Source organism: Carassius carassius, chromosome 2 (genome assembly GCF_963082965.1).
Source record: "Carassius carassius chromosome 2, fCarCar2.1, whole genome shotgun sequence".
NCBI classification, from domain to species: Eukaryota; Metazoa; Chordata; class Actinopteri; order Cypriniformes; family Cyprinidae; genus Carassius; species Carassius carassius.
In genome coordinates, this window is record NC_081756.1 from 44741341 (window position 1) to 44761990 (window position 20650).

Below are 20650 nucleotides of genomic sequence, written 5' to 3' on the forward strand. Positions count from 1 at the left end.
ATATCCCATTACACCTCAGGCCTGAACCGTTGAGACCATGGGCGTAGTTTTAGGGGGGGACGCTAGGTACTAGTCCCTATCAATATTCTGAGATGACAAATTTGTCCCCACCAATATTTAGCAAGCTCCTTTGAACTGCTATTTGTATCTTTGCACTGCTATTTGGATCGATTCTAACGGCCATGATGACAGTACAAGAAACGCTGTAATTTGATTGGCGGCGGGGTATCTGACAGGCTACACGTGGGGGCCGGGACAATTTTTGTGCTTGCACTAGCAGCGAGCGGGTGTTGTGTGTGTGTGCGCGCGCATATTGACGACGGCCGACGGTAAGTTACCAGAGCTGTCTCTGTGCCACATACAAAGGCCAGTAAAAACATTTTAATATTCAGTATTTTTGCCCCTTTTTGTACTTTGTAGATGCCACCCAAGAAGAAAAAAGGGTACATAAGAAGCTTTTTCGTAAAGCAGAGTCAGAGTGTAACGTTAATTAGCCAAAATAATTAGTTAGCCAGTAGCCACACAAATAAACTAGCAGTAGTGACTGACCAGGCTTTCAAATGCAGATTCTACTGTGGAAAATAGTATTAACTGGTGATAGTATGTGTTACCCAGGATGATAGAATGCTACGTTAGCAAGTAACAATGTCAATTAGCCTGTACCTTAACTTAGAATCTTGCAGTCAACATAAATGTGAGTGTACTGGAGGGTAAATAGTGTTTATAATAGAAAAGGGTTATTATATTCATTTATTTAGATTTGTTTCCTTGTGGCAGAGTATTTTTTGTTAGTGTAAATACTAATGTACATAATTTATGTTAATAAAACGTTTGGTTGTTCAGCATTACACAGTCTCAGGTTTTTATTTTTATTTTTTGAGAGTGCATTTTTGAGATTATACAGTTATACTAGCTCTTTAGGGACAGTATAAAGGATGGTATATCGGGGTCAGGATACAATATAATGAGATGAAGTAGATTCACTTATGTATTGTGATATTCTGTATTGCCGACAGTCTGAAATAAAAAAGGAAATCACCATAAAATCACTTGTATCTTACAACAAAATAATTCCGGGGTGGGGTGGGGGTTGGGGGTGTCCCCACCAAAGCTGAGACCAAACCTACGCCCATGGTTGAGACAAAGCAGGATGGATCATTGCTTTAATGTTCTTTACGCCAAATTCTGACCCTATCATCTGAATGTCACCGCAGAAATCGAGACTCATGGCAACGGCAACGTTTTTCCAATCTTCTATTGTACAATTTTGGTGAGCCTTTGTGAATTGTAGTCTCCGTTTCCTGTTCTTATCTGACAGGAGCTGCACCCGGTGTGGTCTTCTGCTGCTGTAACCTATCTGTTTGAGGGTTCAACGTGTTGTGCATTCAAAGATGGTATTCTGCATACCTTGGTCATAACGAGTGTTTATTTGAGTTACTGTTGCCTTTCTATCATCTCTAACCAGTTTTCTCATTCTTCTCTGATGTCTGACATCAACAAAGCATTTTCGTCCACATAACTGGCGCTCACTGGATATTTTCTCTTTTTTGGACCATGCTCTGTAAACTCTAGAGATGGTTGTGTGTGTGAAAATCCCAGTAGATCAGCAGTTTATGAAATACTCAGACCAGCCTGTCTGGCACCAACAACCATTCCACATTCAAAGTGATTTAAATCCCCATTCTGATGCTCAGTTTGAAATTTGAAAGTCATCTTCTATATATATATATATAGCTTGCTGAGCTTTAGTGATTGTTAAATTCCACAATACAAAGAGTGCAAGATGTAACTTTTATGTGAGAGGCTGAAGCTTTGCATGTAGCATTGCAGATAGTGTTTTTTTGGTGAGGCAGGGAGATAAATGTTGCAGGGTTTCTGAGACTCACCCTCCATTCTTCATTTTGCAGCTTCACAGAGTCTATTCCTTCCTGGACTACATCATGGGAGGCTGCCAAATACACTTCACAGTAAGTGGAAACAGCAGTGCGCTCCACATTTAGCATCGCGATGCGATCCAGACCCTTCAAAGATTTACTGCCTATGTCCTCCAGCAAGCATGCAGATAATGATGCCAGACGTGCTGGACTGATAACTGCCACCTCATAGCAAATGCAGCTCATTTATAGTAGATTATACATGATTTTGTGAGGCAGACTGCAAAATGTCATGTTCTTAAGTATTTTTCCCCCCTTTTTTGCTAGTAAAAATAGCCTAGATTCTTAAAACAAGATTGAATATGCCACTTTGTCCCCATTCACACACACACACACACACACACACACACACACACACACACACACACACACACACACACGCACACACACACACGCACGCACGCACACACAAACACACACACACATATATATATATATATATATATATATATATATATTTTTTTTTTTTTTTTCATTTTCTGACCAGCTCCTCTTGAGTTTTGTGTTGAGTCAGTATGTGATTGTTTCACAGCTGAAGGCAAAAGAACAATTGAATATCTCCTCCAAACTGTTTTAAGACCCCCAACCTTATGCTCCCCTTAAGAACAGAAAAATGGGCCAAGATAATTAATGAATTCAATTGAATATTCATTATTTAAATATCTGATTTCCCCTGTTGCCTGTTAAATTAAAGATAATCAGATGCCAAGCGGTGAAAGCCTCAGAGTGAATGGTTACAGTAAATTTGTTGGTGCAGTATTCACATACTGTATGATCTTTAGGTATGTCATTGAATGGTGTACTAGAACACAAAGATGAAGGCAGAAGGTAATCTTTATAATCACATATAGAGAACAGCTACAACACTTCCAGCATGGATGAGACCCAACAACAATGAGCAGAAACAGAGCAACTCAAATACTGGAGCAAACAAGGATAATTAACAACATACACCTGAAATGAATGACAACTAATCAGAAACCACAACAAGCAACTCAACAGTGTAAATGGTGCAAACAGAAAACAAAGTCCAATCTGAACTGAAACCATAACAAGTTAACTGTCATGCAGTATATGATATCATGTGTTTACTGGGATATGAGCAATCTTTCTGTATTATAGAGCATATGGTACTGTTTTTGTTGTTTTGGATTATAACATCTGCTTGATGAATGACTATACAAACCGTATCAGCTCTAAACAAATAAAATGTACATACTGTCCATTTTAAGCACTTTAATTATTTATACAGATGGCTATTTGATTTCAGAACTGTTTTAGACAGGTTTTGTGTAATTTCCTAGGAAAGACAGCTCTTAAGTGTTTGGCTTTTTTGTAGACTGACATTCCCTTTCAATTGTCTACAATGGAGACAACTTTTGTTCCAGGCGTAAAACTAAAGTGATTAAACTTACATGATGATCGATCAGATTATGTAACCCATTACATTTTTTGTCCTGCATTTCGTGGTTTTATCAAGAGTGTGTCATGCTATTATCTCTTTAGGTTGCTATTGACTTCACGGCGTCCAATGGGGACCCTCGCAATAGCTGTTCCCTGCACTACATCAACCCATATCAGCCGAATGAGTATCTGAAAGCTTTGATAGCCGTGGGGGAGATCTGCCAGGATTATGACAGGTTAGTGCTGGTGTCTCTGCTGATGGAGGTGGACACTTTCAAGTAGGCTTGCAGTTTTTATAAGCCGGAATTTAGTGTGTTTAGAATGACTCTGAAAGTTATTGATTATGCTGTAATGCACAAATATATAGTGACATTGTCAGACTTTAAAGTCTAAGTAATCGTTCTTAAAATGCTTTTTAAATGATTATTGGGTGATGTCACCGGCAGCACAGGTCATTGGTATTTTTAACCAATCTCTAAATAGCTATTGAGCCATTGTTTTAGGCGACTGTTTTATGTGCTGTAATGCAAATGCAGCGTTCTTAAAAAGCCGTAATGTAATGTAAAAATTGAAACTTGCTGTTAGTTTACTCACATTCAGGCCAACCAAGATATAGGTGACATTTCTTGAGGTGAACGGTAATTAAGATTTTTAGCTGAAACGGTGGTCCCCATTTTTGTGAATAAAAAAAAGCATATCAAGGAACGTAGAATTAATAGCCGTAGCTTCTGACAATATACTCTGTAAGTCTTATGAAGTGAAACAATTGGTCTGTGCAAGAAACATTATTTACAACATTATTCCCTGTAATCTATAGCAATGGGAAAATCTGATTATTTTCCATGAACTTGACCGTTTGATTCAATCAACTGTTTGATTCAGTTTACTGGTTCAGTTCACACAGTTCAGTTATGGGGGGTTAAGGGGGGGGGGGGGGGTGACAGTTAAGGGGTTAAAGCATATTTTATTTAAAAAAAAATAAAAGTGTAAAATTTAAAGTGCTAGTCAGTAAATTTGACATTACACTTTAATCATATTTCAAAGACAATAGAATAATTAAAAACAAAAGAATTACATGTAAAGGTGTACTTAAGTCCTGCTTAAGTGGGTCAAAAAACACTCTAATTTAATTGCAATAATCATGCAGGTGAACCCAAGTTCGCACTTAAGTATACAAATTGAAAGTATACTATTCCCATAATGATGATCTTTATAAAAGTATACTAACTTGTACTTCTTTTTCACAAGGGTTGGTCAAACATATTGTTTCTCAAAAAATTATCCTAGCATGAAAGTAAAATGGGTTGTGAATACACTTTAAGACTCTTGGCCTGAATGTTATATATCCTTTTATTAGAATGCAGAAGGTAACCCAGTTCAAAGGTAAGCTGCTGAGATAAATGGCTTAAATAACTAAGACCTTGGTACAGTACTATGGGGATTACATTAGTAAGCTTGCCTGGAGGCTGTTTGTTGACTTTGATGCTTTGTTGGTTAGCTTGGGTCACTATTTAATTTGTTTCTTGTACTGCAAGGTATCAGGGGTCCATTCGATTCATTGACTGAGGCTGTGTCCTTCCTCTGAGCTACACCCTAATAACCCATGGCACCACAGTCTTTATTTTTCCAAACCGAACTGTGTGTGGGTGGTTAATATAGTTGCTGTATTCTCACTAATTGTGCGATGCTGCAATTTTCACCTTCCCTTTTCCTGCCTGTTTCAGAAAATTCTGCATTAGGGTGTTTTATTCCGGAAAGGTTTGCACTGTTTGGTTCCTATTTTATTTAATGGTAGTTCTTAACTCACAATGACTAAATTAATATTTGCTCAAGTTGTTGCGGGCTTACTACAATTAGCCTCATAGGAGCTGGTTAATTACCGTCGTACACATTTATAATGAGATCTGTTTCAAAGGGAGGATTCTCTCTTAAGATCAAAGCCAAAGGAGTCAACAACTATATCTTCCTAATGAACTAAAAAGACAAAGCATTGTGATTAATGGAAACGATTATGAGGTATACATGAGGGTGTTTCTTCAAGTTTGGTGGCAAAACATTAGAGAGAATTGTTTCTTCCGGTCCTTCCTCCTCAGACTCAAGTCTCACAAGATTTTCCAGATTGATGAAAAGCAACAGGAATGAGTGCAACTGACAATGGAAGGCGATGCTCTTTAGACTGTCAGTTGATGAGTTGATTTAACCGTGTTTTAATATGCCTCTGGTCATAGAGATGTTTAGATGAATGTCGAGGCTTCTTAGGGTGGGTAGAATCTTCTGCTAACTGGCAAACTGGGGTGCCGAAAAACTATTGGGTAAATTGGTAATATGTTGAATCATGTAGAGCAAAACAAAAACAAACATCCAGACACGAAACAAACATTTCACAGTACAATAACTCACTGTAGCATTTGCTTTTCGTAGAAAGTATGGAACAGTACTTTCGGAGAAGTATGTGAACTTATTGAACTTTCTGCAAACATATTATTGTATTTTAACAGTTAGCATTTTATGTATACAGTAAATTGCAATTTATATAAAACAATTAAATGAAATAACACTTTTCAACAAAATGTCAACTGGAAAATATAAAAATGCTTGCAGTTAAAAAGCCATGACACAAGTTAAAGGGCATCGTTGCTTCTGAAATCGCATATTTTCTGAGTCGAATCAGTATTTACTTTGCAAACGTTAAAAAATAATGTTCTGTATTAAAGTGTAAATGTGTGTGGCATGAATTTAATTAATATTATACAGTGGGGATTGGGGAAGTTTGCGACTTTGCATACAGCCTGCAACTCCTCTTATGTATAGACATCTTGAATGATGTGAAAAAGATTTTATTAAGACTCTTGTTCACACACAAACTTTTATTAGCGCACATATGGAGAGCTCATCAAATATTGTAAACAGTAGCTAAACTGGACTTGCTTGACACATGAGAACAAACCTTGTGGAAGCTCAAACATTCTTGCGTGACGAAAAAAAACATTATTGGTTCTCGCATGTCAAGTAAGCACATTTGAGCTTCTGTATAGCAAATTTGATGTTCTCATGCATGTGTGTTGATCAATGTTTATTAAAGCGTTCATATAAACAACTGAATTACAATATGGATTACTGTTACTGTCTTTTTGTCCTCTTTAATGCATAAAATTTTTCAATGGATGGACATGAAGCATTTGATGATATTAAAAATATCTTATATTTTGAAGATGAACAAAAGTCTCATGGATTTGGAACAACATTAGGTTTAGTAAATGATAACAGAATATCCATTTTGGGTGAACTATTGGTTTAAGCACTACTGTAGTATATGGTAGTTGCTGAAGGATGCTTGAAGTCCTCCTGGGTCGTACACCTACACTGTGTGGGTTCACTGATCAGGCTGAGAGGGTGTGTTACTCATCATCACACATCAGGTGATCACTTGAAGTTAAAAACAGGACGTATGTGATCATGCTAGCGGGATGGTGTGGGCTTTGTTTGTTTTTTCAACTTTCTTCCAGTGAAATTCATGTCTATTGAGCTGCCTATACACTTAAAGAACAATTAAATTCTGCAGTTTCGATTTAAATTTCTACTGTAGGTTCGTTCATCACTGATCTGTACAGTACATTGAAAATATTGTTCTCAGTCATAAATTGCTAGAAAATGCACAAACAATCACAAAGAAAGCAAATAACACATTAAATTACATTTGAGATTTTGAACAACTGAAATAGCATTTTACTGTAAAAAGTACTCCAGTAATATTTGAGTTATTTACAACTTTGAAATAAGTGTATAACTGTCGTTCAATAGAACCGAGGATATGCAGTTTAATAATGAGATACTGTAACATTTTTCAACTAGAATTGTTTTTTACAATTTTACGTGATAAACCAGGGCGGTCTCATTGTGTGTACATAGTATTTATACATAATATCTACAAGTACAAAAACATACTTTTTTTTTAATGCTAAAATGTACATTATGGACACACTGGCAGAAAAAACATTACACATTTACTTTTCAAAATCCAACACATAAACCAACATGATCTCACAAGTATTCATATGTATTTTGTATAATGTTGGGTTCTTCCACACATACATTACTTACATTTGTGTAGAAACTAAAAAGTACCATATTGATATACTAACAGCTAAATTGTAAATAATTTATGGGTAACGCTTTCTATGAAGCCCATATTTCTAATACATTATAAGGGTATTCTTAAGGCATTATAATGAATGCATAATGCAATATAAAAAACCTTATGTTATATCAATCATGAATATTCATAAGACCAGTTTTAATATAATACAATATTTACTTATCGCTTTTAAGGGTATGAGGATTTATAACACAATGAACACGTTGCATCCACTTTTACAATGGATGATATTTCTCATAGTTATAATGTATAATAAGTCTCATATCTTGCCATTTTTCTTATTCTACTTTACTCAAAACAGTCAAAGACCACTTATAAGTAGTAGCAATAATAAAAGTTTTTCTATCAAACTGCCATAAGATCGGATATCTGATCAGATGAATGTGTATTTTTATTGTAATATCCGTTTGATTATTTTGATGGTACCCTTTAGACAGCTGTTGATAAGTAACTCTGCAACCGCATATCCACTAGCAGTCAATGGAGTATTAGTATGTCAACCAACAGATAAACTGACTATAAGTGTCTTTGCAAGTACGTCAGCTTATTCTACCATATTAGATTCTACCATTCTTGAGCATACTAATACACCTAATGAGAGTTAGCTGGCATGTAGTTGCAAAGTTGCTTATAGTCGATCAAAATAAAATGTAACCATATAAAACACTGCATTTTTTTTCAGTTGAAGTGTTAAGCTCACATTAATTAATTGACATTAGCTCCATAGGAAACACTCAAATAACACTCAACAGCTAACCACTCACAGGATGTAAGATATTGTGCAGATCTTAAACAATGTCAAGATATGATACAGTCAATTATACTGTAAATGAAGTAGATTTAATATAGTGTTCATTGTGTGTTATAAAAATTCATACATTTATAACCACAAATAAGTAATTATTATGATTAATTATAATTGTTGTTATGGTTATTCATGAGTTTATATTACATTCTATATGTATTTTTATAATGTATTATGCATTCATTATAATGCTTTAAGAATACCCTTATAATGTATTATAAATACGGGCTTCATGGAAGGTGTTACCAATTTATGAATGAAAAATTTTACTATAGTACAAATACATGCTGTAATGGAGCCCAATGTGATTTTCCAAAATCATTGCCTAAATATTTGGCTATTACATACCAATAGCTAACACAGCTTGTGATGTCCTCTGAAAAAGGAAATTGTTTTTGAACATTGTTCACTAATGGATCCTCTGCAGTGAATGGGTGCCATTAGAATGAGAGTCCAAACAGCTGATAAAATCATTACAATAATCCACACGACTCAAGTGTGGATTACTATGATTTTTTTTTCCAGCTGTTGGGACTCATTCTAACGGCACCCATTCACTGCAGAGGATCCCTTGGTGAGCACCTGATGTAATGCTAAATTTCTCTAAATCTGGTCCAATGATGAAACTCATTAGTGTGAGTAAATTTAAATTTTTGGTTGAATTATTTCTTTAACATATGAAAACATTTACATACATTGTGATTGCAGTGTTAGTGAAGCATGCATTAATTATTTTATCTTATTTTATGTGAGGGTAACATCTCTTTGTAGTTCTTATAGAAAGAGCTTGTGGAAATTGTTTTCTCTTGATATTCCTGTAACTGCAGCTGCATTTACAGATGCACATGGCTTTGGGGGGATTTTCATCCCACTGCTTTTTTCTGATAATTGTAGTGAAAATAAGAGGATATTGATTTAATGTTGCCTGCTTAATGCATCCTCTTAGTGGGAAGAGAAAATGGCAGAGAGAGAAAATATACAAAATGGCTGTTGCCTGAAATACACAGTCTTTCAGATGTAATAAATCTGTATCAGATAATATCAGCAACAAAAGTAACCACTGCGACCTAATCAGATTCTAATTAAGAGTTTGTAATTCAAATACTGATTAGTTTGTGTCTGAGTGGTTGCATGCTTTCTGTGCAAGCCAGTAATTGTTTAAATCACTTTGGTAGCATGACCCACAAAAAAAAAAAAACTCTGCTCAACATTTTTTATTTCTTACTACTGGTGAATTATTTGTTGCAGTTGTTTTTATGAGTTGTCAGAGGCAGTGTGATTTTGGCAAGCAGTGTCATGACTAATTTCACTTTGTTGCTGCTGTATTGCACCCTGCAGGTTGTCCTTTTGGGCTTTTATTAAAAGCAGGATTAGGCCTTTTACAGAAGCTTTTATTGGAGGAGACTCTGGATGGTCATCAGATTCTGCTGGAGTTGTGCTGATGTGATCTCTCTGAGGAGCCATGAAAAGAGTGCTGACCATTTCTCCTCTAGACTTGAGAGGGAGAGAGCAAGAAAAGAGCTTGTTTTCATAATTGTTCAGCTTATACAACCATTTGTGTCTCTTTGGACAGACAAATCGATGTTCTCCAACTATACAGCTACAGTAATATATATATGTGTGTGTGCATGTGCGTGTGTGTGTGTGTGTGTGTGCATGTTAAATACATTTATTTATGTGTATATATATATATATATACACACACACACACACACACACACACACACACACACACACACACACAAATGGCCAAAATTTTTTTTTTGAAAGTATATTTTAAATGTATAAATCACTTTCTAAAAGCATTTATTTTGTCCGCTATATATTTAAATCCAAGAAAAAATGCAATCACATATGTCACATTGGAAGCAAAAACTTGATTTGTAGTCTAACATGTGAACATATAACACATTTTGAATAAGTTTCAGATAGGCCCATAATTTAAAATACTCCATAAATGCAATATCGCAAAATATAAACAATATTAAAAATTATTAAATAATTATAAATCTACTTTTGATCTCTAGAACGCCATCCATATTTTTTTATTTAGCTAAAATGTATATATAAATGTAGATTAAATACATTTAGAAATATATTGTGGTATGAAGGTTGAAACTTCACTGTTTGCAACATATATTAGCATATTTGTCAAATATATTTAGACAATAATTTTTTTTTTTCATATGGGCCCGAAAGACACTATAACTGACAACATGTGTTTGACATTTGTTGCGGAATCTACCTGTTTGATTGTCTGAAACTTGAAATGAAGCTAAATTTTGAAATCAAATTGCTGAATGGGATTAAGAATGCATGTGATTGAAATAAGTAATATGGATGCACCTCTTGTGACCCAGTTTCACAGAGGCCTATGAGTAAGCTGAATGCTTTTGGGAAGCTGAGAAGGCACTATTTTTTACTCATTTGGAAAGCAGTTGGCAGTGAGGGAAGAAGTCACAGTTGTCAGAACATCTTGCCTCGCAATCACGGATGTGTGAATGTTAAGCATGTCAGGCATCATTTTATCAAACATATAAATCATCTTGATGGATTCAGCACATCATAAAATTCATTTGGAATGCTGAGAAAAGCAGGGAAGGCTCAGGAGCATGAAAACGATTTTATAATTATAATTATTATTATGTTTTGGTTTTTGGTTAATTTTTCTTTTTTTTCTTTTTTCTTTGTATGTTAATCTCATGTTTCTGGAGCAAGGTCCAAATGAGATAAGAGAATCTGTTTAGATATGCAATATGCAAAGACCCTTGGTTCTTCACCTTAAAGGGTTAGTTCACCCAAAAATCAAAATTATGTCATTAGTAACTCACCCTCATGTTGTTCCAAACCCGTAAGACCTCCGTTCATCTTTGGAACACAGTTTAAGATATTTTAGATTTAGTCCGAGAGCTCTCAGTCCCTCCATTGAACTGTATGTACGGTCTACTGTCCATGTCCAGAAAGGTAAGAAAAACATCATCAATGTAGTCCATGTGACATCAGAGGGTCAGTAAAAAAATTTTAAGCATCAAAAATACATTTTGGTCCAAAAATAGCAAAAACTACGACTTTATTCAGCATTGTCTTCTCTTCCGTGTCTGTTGTGAGCGCGCTCAAAACACTGCAGTTTAGTGATATCCGGTTCGCGAATGAATCATTCGATGTAACCGGATCTTCTTGAACCAGTTCACCAAATCGAACTGAATCGTTTTAAACGGTTCGCGTCTCCAATACGCATTAATCCACAAATGACTTAAGCTGTTAACTTTTTTAATGTGGCTGACACTCCCTCTGAGTTCAAACAAACCAATATCCCGGAGTAATTCATTTACTCAAACAGTACACTGACTGAACTGCTGTGAAGAGAGAACTGAAGATGAACACCAAGCCGAGCCAGATAACGAACGAACGATTGACTCGTTCTTCACAGCAGTTCAGCTATGTTTCAGTCATGGGATAGATTAGTGCTGTGGTTGCTTAGCAACAAACATGTAAAATTTCATTATTTTTCAAATTTTTAAAGCCTAGTCCTGCTGATCCATTTCACTCATGTCTCTTTTCTCATGAGGAAATTTGTCTCTTTGACCCATAGTAACCATGATTTGGATTTTCTGCTTTTTGGGATTTTGATAAAATGTTTAAAATCTTCTCTAGACTGATTTGCACAAAATTTCCATGCTTTCTCATTGGAGCGGCAGTTGTATGCTAAATGCTTTTATTACTAAAATCTTAATCCGAGATTAGAAATGTTTCTATTTGTTCTTCAGGGCATATTCGAGTTTAGAGATTGTCTAGTGATGTGTGAAAATTAGCAACGTTTGGAAGCCAGGTGGTGCTCAGCCATTTAAACTACAGATTCTTATCAAATTTCATACTCATTTACCAGTCTTACACACACGATGTTTCTCTAACCCACCTGCAAAGTTTTGTCAAGTCAATTCCTTTAACTGCTTATAGGGAAAACAGAAAAATTATAGTTTGGGCTTCATACTGTTATTTCTTTAGTTTGTGTCTATCAGTTAATGCTTTCATCATTCACTTTCATTTGATGTCAACCCTGTATTATTTTCCTTATTTTTTTCTTGAGAATACACAGACATTATATATTTTAGAGCTACAGTGTAACTTGAGAGCTATATCAAATTGCTTCAGAAGACATTAATATTTTGAATCGGATTTTATTTTTATATTTTCGTTTTCATTTTAATTATAGTTAAAGTTTTAATAACTTTTTTTTAAATTTATTAATATGTTCATAGTTCTATTTTTTTAACTAAATCACAGAGAAATGATAGCTGAAATAATTATTAATATATATTAATAATAATTAATAATATATATATATATATATATATATATATATTTATATATATAACATTATTTTAGTTTAGCTGGTAACTTTAAAGCCTATATGTAATGCATTATTCAAGTATTTAATTTATAAATTATTAAGCATTAATTATGTTTCCTAATGCACATTATAATGCATTGTATGGTCTCATGAATAGCTGCAATACATTATAACACATTAATTGTTCTGTTGTTATACCTCTATAATATTACATTTCATTAAAACACAACAAACAACTACTTTCAGATGTAACAAGGAATCTGCAAATATTATAAACCATTTTAACTTTTGGTCACACTTTATTTTAAGGTCTAACTATTAACTATGACTTTTGCCTTTTAATATACTTATAATTCGCTGATTAATAATAGTTAGTTAGGTAGTTGTTAAATTTAGGAGTGGGGTAGGTTTAAGGGATTATATTGTCATGCATATTAAGTTATTAATAGGCTCTTTATAAGTACCAATATACAACCAATATGCTAGTAATATGCATGCTAATAAGCAAGTTGTTAATAGTGAGAACTGGCTCATAAACTAAAGTGTTACCTGTTCTTTATGAACAGATATAATGCATTATAGCATACATTAAACATACCTTTATATTTTATTATACATAAAGACTATAAATTTACTTAATTACAATTCAATAAACACAGGTAATATATTCTTGGATGTCTTCTTCCACCCAGGTTTGCTAGGGATCATTTATTTGATGAAATGTAAAAACTAAATACAAATCTGTATTTCTATCATTATGCGTTTCTTAAGGCCAATAAAACCTTTACACTTCAAAGACTTTTTTTTTAATAATAATTCAAATATCAATCAAGACATTTTCAAATATTCAAAGTTTATCTTTTCTAGTTAAAAATTAGTCATATGGATTTCCTTGATTTTATTTTTATTTTATTGTTATTCTACTTCCTTTCATTTGAATATATTCAAATTGCAATTCTGCATCCTGTTTACAACCTCACTTCAAATTTAACTCTGATTTAGCAACTCAAACATTCTCAATTCAGTTCTGAATGAGGAACAACCTTGCAGGGAATAAAAGTTTTGTGCTCAAAAAATGTTGTGATTTTAACTTCGTCCACAAATGCTGTTTGCAAAAAGATACTCCAAACTTGGCTCAGCTGTGATTTATTCAGATCTATTCAGCTTTTGGAGCAAGAGAAGGTAGCTCTGATTGGCTGGCTTTGGTGGCCTCTGGTGACAGCTATCAGAATAATGTTACCTCATCTAGCTTTCATTAGCAAAAGAAAGACAAGCTCTGTGCCTGTGGCTATCATGTTTCTCATGTCTCAGCTCTCTGCTGCACGGCTCTGTGATTCTGACCCCATGATACCCTTCCTCTCTCCGTCACACGGCTGTGAGTTGTCGCCTTTTGAGTGATCAGCTGTGTGGATCTGCTGTCCTGCTGTGTCTGTGCCTTCTCCTCTCCCTCTGGAGTTTCTTTCATCCCTACTACACGCTCCATATATAATATGATCGTTTACACACCCCTGCCCTCAACAGTAAACCGTGTTCACCCTATTGATTTTTTAATCTTGCCATGCTGGTGGGGTATTTGTTGATATAAAGCCCTGTGTGTGATTATGTGGAAGGGGTTTTGATGATTAAAATATTTGAGAAAGGACTCTTTTGAGAAAGAGTTGTACACAGAAAGTTTGGAAAAGGTTATGTAAACATCCATTACTGTAGGGGTTAAAGGGATAGTACACCCAAAAATGAAAACGTTAGCATTTACTCACCCTGAAGTTGTTCCAAACCTGCATGAGTTTATTTCTTCCATTGAACACAAAAGAAGATATTTTGATAATATCTTCAACTGAAGTCAAGTCAGCTTTTTGGTTACCAACATTCTTCAAAATAATGAAGCCATCAGTGAAATGAGTGACTTGTTAGACTTTCAAAAATTACAAATCATGAGAGCCTGTTTAGCAGGAGCATTTGTAACCTTAAAGGGTTAGGTCACCCAAAAATGAAAATGTTGTCATTAATCACTTACCCCCTTGTTGTTCCAAACCAGTAAAAGCTCCGTTCATCTACAGAACACAAATTAAGATATTTTGGATGAAAACCTGGAGGCTTGAGACTGTCCCATAGACTGCCAAGTAAATAACAGTGTCAAGTTCTAAGAATGGTATGACAGTTGTAAGCAGAATACTCCATCTGCCATCAGACATGGAATCTGGGTTATATGAAGTGACGGGAACACTTTTTGTAAGCGATGAAAACAAAAACAAAAAAGACCAGGGTTCGAAATGACTCGGGACTCTTGGGGGGTCCCCTAAAATTTTATTAATTAGCAAACAAATGTATGATCAAAAAAGAGAGAGGTAATCGAAGCCCTCACCCTGCTGCAAATATCTAGATACTTACATCCCCGGCCCACCCATATAGACACAGAGTAAAATGAAATTCTGGAAAAATTTTTTTTTATTTTTTTGTGAAATAAAGCACTGATTTTGGTTTTTCAGGTAAATTAACTGTATTAAGTTACAGAAATCGAATAATCAAATGTAAAATAACACTGCATTAAATGTATATTAAATGTATACATTAAATATGATTCATATAATTAATACAGTTCATCTTTAGCTACAAAAGTGTATTTTCTCTTTCTCTTGTGTTGTTTGATTAACTATGGTGACACAAACAGCTGCAGGTATATTGGGTTGCTGTCCCTTTAAGACGAAAGCATGTATCTAATACCGGTAATGGCACGCATCCGTTTTCTTTCTCTGACTGCGTTTACGGGGAAACTCGTTGAGACGGGCACTTTGACTTATTTTTTCGAACACATCGTTCTTTTTTTTTTTTTTTTCGTTCAAACACCGATAAGAAAGACAAGTGAATTCGGTGTTCACGAACTTCTGTCTGCGACTGTGTGGCTCTGTGCGCCGACAGACCAGTCTACATTTGAATGTTTAACATAAATATATAGCCTACTTATACAGCAAAGACAACGTCGGCAGTATTGACGGCAAAATAGGCTACAGCATATTTCGTTCTGTATTGACAGGAAGTTTTTTAAAGCAGAATTTGATGAGAATTGATGCAGTTGCAGATACCATAGAGAAAAAGAAACACTAGGCGGGAGGCGCCGAAAAGTGCGCTGTTTTTGCATCCCTGATATCTGCAATCAGAGGCGCAACTATCCAGTGTTAGAGGGGTATGCAGCAAAACATTTTGGCGCCCCCCCACCCCCACTACTAAATTAATAATTGCGCTGGACATCATCATGTATGGGCTTTTAAATAATAAATGTTTATTTTAAAGTATATCAGACAGCCACTGTAAGCCTACCATAGTTATATGGTATATATGTACACACACACACACACACACACACACACACACATATATATATATATATATTATTATTATTATTATTGGGGTGGCACAGTTCAAATTTTCACAGTTCAGTTTGTTTCACGGTTCAAGAGTCACATTTCGGTACAGTTCGGTATGTGCTATGTTTATAGAGAAACTATAATTTAAAAAATCTAACTACGAGCAAGAGCAAAAATAAATACAATAGAGTAAAGAGGTTTAGTATTAGTTTTTAGGTACAGAAATTTAATAAAGTAATTTAATGTAAAACAGCATCACATGTTTGACTATAAATTAAAGATTGTTCTTTATTAAAGTTACAAAAGCTTTTTTTAATATTTTTTTTTTTTAGATATTCTTTTTATTAAACATTTTAATTATTACAGACAAAAACATATTAAAACAAAAACACAGCACAGGAAATATTTAACATATTCATGAACATGTGGACAATTTACATTTTACAGCATTTCATCATATGATTGTACTATACCAACCCATTTGACCATTATAGCCTTTCGAGCCAACGTTAGGAGAAACTGAACAATCTGTTACAAAAGCTTTTTAATCAAGAACAGTGAGTGATTTCTTTGTTGTTGCTGTTCGATTAATATAAAGATTGTCACTTTAAGAGAATGCACTGATAAAGTGGCCTACGTTCAGCTGTCTATGTCTGCTATAGGATACTTACCAAGACGGGCATTTTGAAATAATTTTTGTCTGAATTTGTCCATTTAAATAAAATACTTCAGAGAGAGCTTATATTTGCACGCATTCTGAGTCGGGGGTTTGCGCGCTTCGGATGAGCGCATGCACAACTCTTCACACTGCACTATCAGCACCCGGGTGATGATGGAATAAATGACAGCTCATATTCCAGTTTTACATATTCTCCGAGCATCACATTTTAAATCCTACCTGTTGCCTTTCACCAATCACTTATTTAGCTGCTGTCGCATCCCTTGACATGCCATCTCCTTTTCCCTCTTTCTTTTTCTATTTTTATCCCCCGAGAGCTTTTTTGTTTTATTCATCTTTTTCGAGTTTCAACGACAATGCCCTAACGTTACTGCTGCTTACTAAGCGCTCACGGCGCCCCACCCACTCGCGAGGTTCTATGTCTAAATTCTATGATGGAATATTATGAGGGCACCGGCGCCTGTTAGTCCTCTAAAATTAATATTTTTTTATATATATATAACTTTTAATATACATTTTAATTTTTTATTATAAAAAAAAAAAATATTAACCATCGCTTTGGCGCCCCCCATAAGTCGTTAGGGACCCCCCATAAGAATTAATTTTTGGATTTTGGGGGGTCCCCAACAAATATATTTTAACATTAAAAATGATTGTGAAAATATAGGTTTTAGTGACGTTTTGTATTTATAACGGTAATTAATTGATTTCCTAGCGCGAGGCAGCAATCAGTGCAGCTATTAGCCGAGTGAGTTCTTTACAGCGTCACAGATTGTTGTGGTGCTCCCACAGACACGTACTAGATGAACGCGGCAAAAAGAGACATAAAAAATAGTGAAATCCTGACTGAAAATCCTGTAAGTGCTTCGATTTTGGCGCATACCCACTTTTTGCGCCACTGATTAGCTTCCTAGATTGCTTATGAAGCTCTCATGTGCAGTGATGCTCAAATCACATTCACTTTAATCAACTCAAAGACTTGAATTAAGTCCTGGTTATCTTTCGTAATCACTGACTGGACGAGTAACGTTAGGTTGTTAAGCTAGCTTTGAATAACTAGCTGCTAGGTCTACTGTTAGCTGGCAGATCATTTGGCTTCATACACAAGTTACAGCTAGCAAGTAACGTTGACAAACGTACTCTTCTACATTACACTGGGTATCACTAGTTAATGCAACTTTTGATATGGAAACTCGAACTCCTAATATTTTACTATAAGCAATTATGGAGATATAAACAAAATCGAAGCACTTACAGGATTTTCATTCAGGATTTCACTATTCTTGATGTCTCTTTTTGCCGCGTTCATCTAGTACGTGTCTGTGGGAGCACCACAACAATCTGTGACGCTGTAAAGAACTCACTCGGCTAATAGCTGCACTGATTGCTGCCTCGCGCTAGGAAATCAATTAATTACCGTTATAAATACAAAACGTCACTAAAACCTATATTTTCACAATCATTTTTAATGTTAAAATATATTTGTTGGGGACCCCCCAAAATCCAAAAATTAATTCTTATGGGGGTCCCTAATGACTTATGGAGGGTCCGGGGACCCCCCCAGACCCCCCTCATTTCGAACCCTGATTAAGACCCTGTCTCCACGAAAACCAACCAGAGAGAACTTCAAGCCTTTAAAAGCAGTAACTGCTAAAACGTTAACCACAGACACCAATGCTGAAATTCAGAGCCGGACACTAACGAGTACATTTACTTGAGTACAGTACTTAAGTACAATTTTGATGGATCTGTACTTTACTCGAGTATCATTTTTGGGGAGTACTCATGACTTTACTCAAGTACATTTGAGAGGCAAATATTGTAATCTGTAATTCTGTAATTTCTGCCACAGAGATGCACTTAAAACGGAGAAGAAGACATGGACTATGCTCATAAACCTTGCGCGTGGTACACAAACGAACCTGGAACAATGCATTTATTAATCTGTGTTAATGTTAGTAAAAAAAAAGACAATCGTTCAGTGTTTGTTTGCTTTTGTTGCTGTTACGTGACGTAGCGGTGTGACGACGTCATCGTTTCAGAAAATATACGGATTCACTGTCCAGACGAAAATGCAAAATGCCGGATCCGTGTGGACGAAAGACTATCCGATAAAAAAAATTGTGCGTATTCACAAACGCGTCTCCGTATGAATGGGAAAAAAAAATCTCGGATTGGATTCGAAACGTGCTGGGATTGTGCAGGCGCCACTGATTGGGACAGCCTATCACCTTCAGCTTTCCGCCAAAGACTTCATGACATTTGATTGAATTGAAGTACAGTACACACACAAACAAACACACACAGACAGACAGACAGAGTTGACACACATAGATTGAGTGTGTGGCAATGGTGTTATTCAGCTGAAAGTATTTTCTCCTGCCTTTGCCTGTATGTCAGTGTGAGAGGAAGGATTTTAATACTGTCACTCAAATGAGCTGAATTAATTTTTTCTTTCTTTGTATGCTGACCTAAACACAGCTGATTTTCTTTAATCATTATTATTTTCTCTTCTATGCTGCGTGTATAACACGGTCAGGTTTAGAGGTGTGTCAGAACATTGCTATATTGCCTTCTTTGCTGGTTTAAGTTTATTAATTTGATTGATGAAAAAACACATGTACACACAATTGTTAGCTGAATTTTCTTTTCTGATATTACACATTAATGTAAGCTGAGCATTTGCTTTGATGTTCTTAAGTATGCGGTGTGTTTAATACAGTCAGGTTCAAATGTGGATGCAAAAAATCCATGAAAACTCTAGCAGAGGTTTGTCAGAGCGTTGCCATTGTGCTATTGCCTTGTGGGCAAGTGAGAAATGTTAAATAAAGCAACATGGTAAAAAGATGAAAATGACTTGATTTTACTTTCAATTCTTTTTATATTCTCCAAGGTATTAACATTTTTACCTTTAACTCCATGTAGGATGTTTCTGTACACAAATGTAAGCACTGTGGCAGTAGTAATGCAATATTTAGAAAATGTACTCTTGATACTCAAGTACTTTTTAAAACAAGTACTTCAGTACTTTTACTTGAGTACACAACTGACTGTAGTACTTTTACTTGTACTTGAGTAAAATTTAGCAAGGGGTATCTGTACTTTTACTCAAGTAATGAATCTGTGTACTCTGTCCACCTCTGCTGAAATTAAAAAAAGATGGTGTCATGATCATAAAACCTGGACAGTTGGAGCACCAATATGTACTTCAGCATCTGCACTGCATGGCCAGACAAGTCACCTGACCTGAATAATATCAAACCATTATGGGCAGTTTTGGAGAGAAGAGTGAGAAGCTCATTCCCTCCTTTAGCATTTCTAAACAAACTGGCAGATGTTCTTATAGACATCATTCAACTGCAGACTATTAAAAGGTTCTATTAATCTTCTCTAAGAAGGTTGGAAGCTGTATTTAGGCATTAAAAAAATCATTTCCAGTGTGTTTTATTTATTAATACATTTATTTATCTCATCACAGTGACAAACGATTCTCTGCTTTGGGCTTCGGGGCAAGAATTCCACCTAAATATGAGGTAAAAGACCCTGTTTATTTTATTTTTTTAATAAAAATAAATAAATATACTGCATGTATAGGCTATTCATGTGAGGTCCTGTAAAAGAAGTGTACTTAAGTCTCAACAGAAATGACATTAAACTATATATTACTGCTTATATCCTTGTTAGTACATTCGGCAGTAATTTCATAGTTACTTCTATTGTCTTTAATTATATTTGATTGATGTGTACTGTTGAATGTACTGACAAGCATTTTTGGTAAACTAAAAATACTTGAATGTCATTTCTATTGAAATTTGTGTGTCATGTAAATTAAATGATGAAGTTGCAGTTTAGTACATTTAAAATATCTTTTTAAATGTAATACTGAATAACACTACAGTTAAAATTATAATCAAGTACTTTACAAGTGCTATATAGTATGTTTGAAATTAACTTTAAAG

The 20650-nt window shown here is 35.0% G+C and overlaps 1 protein-coding gene across 1 annotated transcript in view; it reads left to right on the forward strand.

Annotated features, from left to right (window-relative positions):
- The window catches only part of LOC132110665 (copine-7-like), a 53697-nt gene that overhangs the window by 22685 nt on the left and 10362 nt on the right, over positions 1-20650 (forward strand). The window contains exons 10-12 of the mRNA XM_059517470.1: positions 1908-1967; positions 3441-3574; positions 20170-20224. Of these exons, the coding sequence (XP_059373453.1) occupies positions 1908-1967; positions 3441-3574; positions 20170-20224 (249 nt within the window). The remainder of the gene's footprint in view (positions 1-1907; positions 1968-3440; positions 3575-20169; positions 20225-20650) is intronic.